At 44.1% G+C, this 6,568-nt stretch overlaps 1 protein-coding gene across 1 annotated transcript in view; it reads left to right on the forward strand.

The window, feature by feature from the left end:
* LOC111951182 (copine-8) overlaps positions 1-4,101 on the forward strand; it is a 122,931-nt gene extending 118,830 nt beyond the window's left edge. The window contains exons 18-20 of the mRNA XM_023969252.2: positions 1,515-1,572; positions 1,853-1,926; positions 3,772-4,101. Coding sequence (XP_023825020.1) covers positions 1,515-1,572; positions 1,853-1,926; positions 3,772-4,008 — 369 coding nt within the window. The 3' untranslated portion in view covers positions 4,009-4,101. The remainder of the gene's footprint in view (positions 1-1,514; positions 1,573-1,852; positions 1,927-3,771) is intronic.
* The last annotated feature ends 2,467 nt before the right edge of the window (positions 4,102-6,568 follow it).

Below are 6,568 nucleotides of genomic sequence, written 5' to 3' on the forward strand. Positions count from 1 at the left end.
CTCTATTTTTGTCTCATCAGACCACATGACCTTCTCCCATTCCTCCTCTGGATCATCCAGATGGTCATTGGCAAACTTCAGACGGGCCTGGACATACGCTGGCTTGAGCAGGGGGACCTTGCGTGCGCTGCAGGATTTTAATCCATGACGGCGTAGTGTGTTACTAATGGTTTTCTTTGAGACTGTGGTCCCAGCTCTCTTCAGGTCATTGACCAGGTCCTGCCGTGTAGTTCTGGGCTGATCCCTTACCTTCCTCATGATCATTGATGCCCCACGAGGTGAGATCTTGCATGGAGCCCAGACCRAGGGTGATTGACCGTCATCTTGAACTTCTTCCATTTTCTAATAATTGCGCCAACAGTTGTTGCCTTCTCACCAAGCTGTTTGCCTATTGTCCTGTAGCCCATCCCAGCCTTGTGCAGGTCTACAATTTTAWCCCTGATGTCCTTACACAGCTCTCTGGTCTTGGCCATTGTGGAGAGGTTGGAGTCTGTTTGATTGAGTGTGTGGACAGGTGTCTTTTATACAGGTACCGAGTTAAAACAGGTGCAGTTAATACAGGTAATGAGTGGAGAACAGGAGGGCTTCTTAAAGAAAAACTAACAGGTCTGTGAGAGCCGGAATTCTTACTGGTTGGTAGGTGATCAAATACTTATGTCATGCAATAAAATGCTAATTAATTACTTAAAAATCATGCAATGTGATTTTCTGGATTTATGTTTTAGATTCCGTCTCTCACAGTTGAAGTGTACCTATGATAAAAAATTACAGACCTCTACATGCTTTGTAAGTAGGAAAACCTGCAAAATCGGCAGTGTATCAAATACTTGTTCTCCCCACTGTATATAGGGAGAGGTAAAGGCTGACTTGGGATCAGTTCCTAGCTTAACAAGTAAACAAGACATTCTGAAAAACTCATAATTCTACAGCCCTGGGGTAACATCTCAGTCAAACTAACTCATCATTCTACAGTCCTGGGGTAACACCTCAGTCAAACTAACTTATCATTCTACAGCCCTGGGGTAACACCTCAGTCAAACTAATTCATCATTCTACAGCCCTGGGGTAACACCTCAGTCAAACTAACTCATCACTCATAAAGATGGAGAGAGCAGGGGTGGGGTTATGGACACACGTACACACACGAACACACACACACGTTAAAGTGTTGGGGGAGTGTGAGTTGAGGGACTTTTATTTATTTATTTATTTTCTCGTCCCCAACTTCCGAGAGGTGTTCCTGTCCCACGCAGCCCTCAGGAAGATGCTACATCTCACAGACACACGCCATGAATATTTACACACACACATAGACACAGCTTGGGGTGAATCAACTTTATTGTATAGGCTGTAGGCTGTATAGGTTCTCGGTCAACATCACTCATAAAACACATTTCTCAGACTGTCTGACAGAATCCTATGAATATTTATACTGTGTGACAGACTCAACGTTATGTCACAGACATAATGGGGAGAATATGGGACTCAACTTTGTTTCCTCGTGTCCTATCCAGGCATCGTGTCTTCCCATGTCGATTATCATCGTAGGGGTGGGACCAGCAGAATTTGATGGTAAGAAACACACACAGATGCACAAATGTACGTACGTGCGTATGCGCACACACATGCACACACGCACACACACACACACACACACACACACACACACACACACACACACACACACACACACACACACACACACACACACACACACACACACACACACACACACACACACACACACACACACACACACACACACACACACACACACACACACACACACACACACACACACATATACACTCCACTGAGCAGATGATGACTACAGTATCATGTTTCTCCTCAGCGATGATCGAGTTGGACGGGGATGAAGTGAGGATCTCGTCGAGAGGAAGATATGCAGAGAGGGACATTGTTCAGGTACGCCGTGTTCCTTCTGTTTGTTCCACTGCTAGGCTGCAAGATGCATGGAGTCAAATAGGTAGGGTTTTGGGAGCATTAGAATATGCCTCACAAACAAAGAAACTGTTTCCATCTGCATCCATCTGCATCCATCTGACTCCACTTTGTGACTACTGCTATTGTACAAAGGGCTTTATAAAAATACATTTGATTGATTGCATAGCACAGAACAGTCAGGGCTATGGACAGAGGCTACAACATACTGTTTTTATGCACATAATGATGATCAATAGTAGTATAATCTAGAGACTAGAAGTACTAGAAAACATATTGGGAAGGAAATCCGAACGGGGGAATCAACAGAATCATACATAAAACCAAAAAAAGACATTTACACAGATAGTAGTGCTCATACATTAGAGTTAACATCTGTGTCGTTAGACAGACAGACATCTGGTCTGAGTTCAGATCCTTCCCACCTGCTCTGCTCTCCCTCATCAGGCCAGATGGACAGAAACCCCGCAGAGGGTTTCCTAATCTCTGTTAACCCAGAAGTAAAATCTTGCATAATTTGGTCAGCTGCTTGATTAACTTCTGTGATCATACTTGTTAGAAATTGAGAGTTTCGGCAAAATCGAAAGTCTCCACCCTCGCAAAAGGAAATTCTCAGCCAAAGCCCCCCCTTACCCCACCCCCTTCCTATCCGTGTGGGCACATGCACGAAGCACTCGAGTCGAAGAAGTTTAAGCACAGCCTTCGCCCAAATCCTGATACATCCAAATAACCTGTGACGCATCCCATTCAGTCCTGTCTACACACAGAATCTGCCCACAGGACATTACCCCAGCCCTGATGTGGCTTGCCTCCATGCTACATTAGCCCTGATGTGGCTAGCCTCCATGCTACATTAGCCCTGATGTGGCTAGCCTCCATGCTATGCTATTGTGCCAAATGGCTAGCCTCCATGCTATTCCAAATGGTTAGCCACCATTATATGATAATAGCCTATTAGGCACCGTTTCCTATCAGGGCTTCCCCTGCTCCGTTGGACAACAGAAGGGGCTCCTCTCTTCCTCCCTCTTTACTTCCCTCCCTCTTCCTCCTCCTCCTTTTCATCCTCCTCTTTCCCTCTTCCCTCACCTCCCTCTGTGTGGATGATATGATAGAGGGCTAGATCTTTACGCTCCCCCTGCTCATTAGTGAGCCTTGTTAACACAGAGAGAACATCAAGGCTGCTCTGCTGTGGACCTGGCTAGGAGGTCTACACACACATACACACACACACACATTAGGAGGTCCGTTCAGCTCTGTTCTGCTCTTTCTAGCCCACTCACGCCCTCACAATCTGTCAGTCTGGATAGTTAGCTGCCTCTACACACAGACAGGCAGGACCCCTATGAAAGACACTTCTGTGATAAAACTGTCTCTGCCCCCAGCCTCATTAGTTCAGATATGAAAGAGACTGAGCGTTCGCTAGCAATGCACTGTACATAACAACAAGAGACGAGGGAAACGAAAGGCTTTGATAGCTGATTAGCTAGGCCTATTTCACCTCGCTCTAAACTTGCCAACTGTTATGAATACATTTATGTTTTACTTGTACTGTGGGTCCAAAAAGTCTCAACATAGGTTTTTCAAAGGTCTTTGAAAGTATTTTGCAGAATTCACACATAATGGCCTAACACCTACTATATAATGCCTATACTAATTTTTAGTATATATTAGAGTATATTTCTCCAGCTCCATTTCTTCTCTCTGTCTGTTTTCCAGTTAGGATTCAGCATTTAGTAGCTAAACAAACCTGTATATTAACTGTACTGTAACTAATTCCAGCCCTGTTTTTGTCTTTCTCTTGTCATCCAGTTTGTCCCGTTCAGAGACTACATCGACCGGACAGGGAACCACATCCTGAGTATGGCCCGTCTAGCCAAGGATGTCCTGGCTGAGATCCCTGACCAGTTCCTCTCCTACATGAGGACCAGAGGCATCAAGCCCTTGCCCGCACCCCCTCCCTACACACCCCCAGGGTACCCTGTCCAGAGCCCCGATGGACACCCATTAAATACCCCCCCAGGACACCCCCTGCAGACGCAGATCTGAAGGGTGCGGAGATGCCCCCTGGTCCCAAACAACACCTCTTCAAATATTTCTTTGTCTCTCTCCATCACTCACTCAGTGATAGGAGAGGCCTTCTTGGCTTTCTCGCTCTCTCTCATTGCACTAATGGAGACTGACTGACTGGCAGAATGTTTTTACTGAGCGGTTCTAAAGGGTTCTACTTTGGAACGGGCAGATGGAGTCAATACGGGCATGTTTACTTTCATTGTCAAGCGTTCCTCTGTCTGGACTTTCTGTATATCGGCAAATAGAGACACTCTCTCTGGGACACAGATAGACAGAGTCTGGTCTTCCCAGCTCATCTGGCATTGAATAACAGAGTTAAGGAAAGGTTGAATGATGGAAGGAAGAATGAAAGGAGGATAGGAATTTCCTGGGGACTGGCCTTTTCAGGAGCAGAGTGGCGAAAAGGTTCTATAGTCTCTGGATGTGGAATCACTTGACTGTTGTACTGGAAATATATTTCCTTCTCTCTCCCTCTATCTCTGGTCTCTTTCTATCTCTCTCTGTCTCTCTATTCTTCCAACTCTCACTCAATGTTTACAGTACATGTTAATGATAATGATTTTTATCATTGGACACTTTTATATAATATTTGTACTTCTTTCAGTATGAAACTTTGGAATATCAATCGATATTCTCTCTCTTTATCTCGCAGCGTGTTGTCTTTGCCACGGGAGTCAGGTTGAGGTTGCAACAGTGCAGGTCCAAGTAGCCACTGTATTGTACTGTACTATACTATGTGTCCGTTTGCATGAGTGTATCGTCAGAGCATGTATTGTGGTCCTACACTTCCCTGCCTGTCACTGCTCTCAGGCTTTGGGGTTCCATGTTTTTAACTTTTAACTCTGTTGTTGAAGCTCATTCTGCTCCTTTCTAAACTGCCTTGGCGATAGGGTGCCCGTGCCAGCCACGCTGCGAGTGCCCACGGGTTTTCTCACTGTGTCGAGAACAACAGTGACTCAAACAACAACATATTCCCTTCCAATCCATTTAAATAACAACACCTGCTCTCAGATCCAGTTTTGAGGCAACAGCAGAAGCCCAGCGGTCAAAAACAGTAACGCAAATGCTTTCCTTCTGTTTGTTTCTTGTTCTTTTGTGTTATTATTACATTTGAGTCATTTATCAGACACTCTTATCCAGAGCGACTTACAGGAGCAATTAGGGTTAAGTGCCTTGCTCAAGGGCACGTCGACAGATTTTTCACCGAGTCGGCTCGGGGATTCGAACCAGCGACCTTTCGGTTACTGACCCAATGCTCTTAACCGCTTGTTTGCCTTGGAAGCTGATATTCTTAAGTAGATTGTTTTAAGTTGCCTTGTTAAGGTCATTTTATTGTTTTGAGTGCCAATAAATATGTAATATTATTTCATTGTTGTAATGTTAAGCCCTGAGTGTGTTGGCCCTAGATGATGGTGTCTGGTGGTTGTCATGACAACCTGTTCTTCCTAAATATTGTAATTCTCATCCCATAATACCAATTAACAATACCCACTGAGGGCTAGGAGTTTTTCCTCGCCCGTAACCATTATACACAGTCAACCCTTTCTTACTTCTTACAGCCAGGGTATCCTCTTCAATCTGCTGTCTTAATGGGCTTAGAGTTTGCATCATCTGCCTTTTAATTATTAATAATACTAATAATTATGATCATAATATAACTATTAGCTAGTGCTGGAGGTGGTGTGTAATTGATAACCTTATTGGTTACATATCAATATCCCATATCAATATCAATTTAACAGACATTGCAACACCACATTTATGTGTTTTGCAGTTGTTGCCATTTGTTGCCATTTTCATGTGTGTGCCACTGTTGGTCTGTTACCTGTCTGTCTGTTGCCATATCATTACTGATAGACCGATGCCCTTTGCCACAATTCAACCACATAGCAACTCCTCTGTTTCTCTCTGTGTAATTCCTCCTCCTGTCTCACTACAGCTCAGTGGACGCAGCCTCACAGAGTGCAATAGACTGTGTTTTAATGCTTAAATAGGATCGACTCCAAGCCAATAATATTTGGCATGGCAGGAGGAGAGGGGGATACAGCCCAGTGGGTTATGTCATTGGAGGGTCGTTCCATGTCATTTCATCATTCTATGTCAATGTTAAAGGAATAGTTCACCCAAATTACAAAATTACATATTGGTTTCCATACCCTGTAAGCAGTCTATGGACAAAGTACGACAGCATCCCATTCTTTGGTTTTGTTTACCTGGCCACTGTTTTGAATTCTAACTTTTTAGCATTTGTCGCACAAATCCAATGCAAGTCAATGGTACCTATATTAGCATTTTCGTGCTTCATATCCAAATCATCTTTGATAACATAATTGATCTGAACACGAAGTGAGAAAATGCCAATATATATCCTCTTTCTTGTGTTTTTTGAGGTGGAACGACCCTGGACAGAAGTAGACAAACAGGTCAACCCTCTGATGTAGTCAGAAGAGTACGGGCATTAGTGCTACATGCCTGAGTCAACACATTGCCAAACCTATACAGAGAGATGTTGGCTAGCCTAGAAAGAGAATAACCT

Source organism: Salvelinus sp. IW2-2015, linkage group LG3, assembly GCF_002910315.2.
Source record: "Salvelinus sp. IW2-2015 linkage group LG3, ASM291031v2, whole genome shotgun sequence".
NCBI lineage: Eukaryota > Metazoa > Chordata > Actinopteri > Salmoniformes > Salmonidae > Salvelinus > Salvelinus sp. IW2-2015.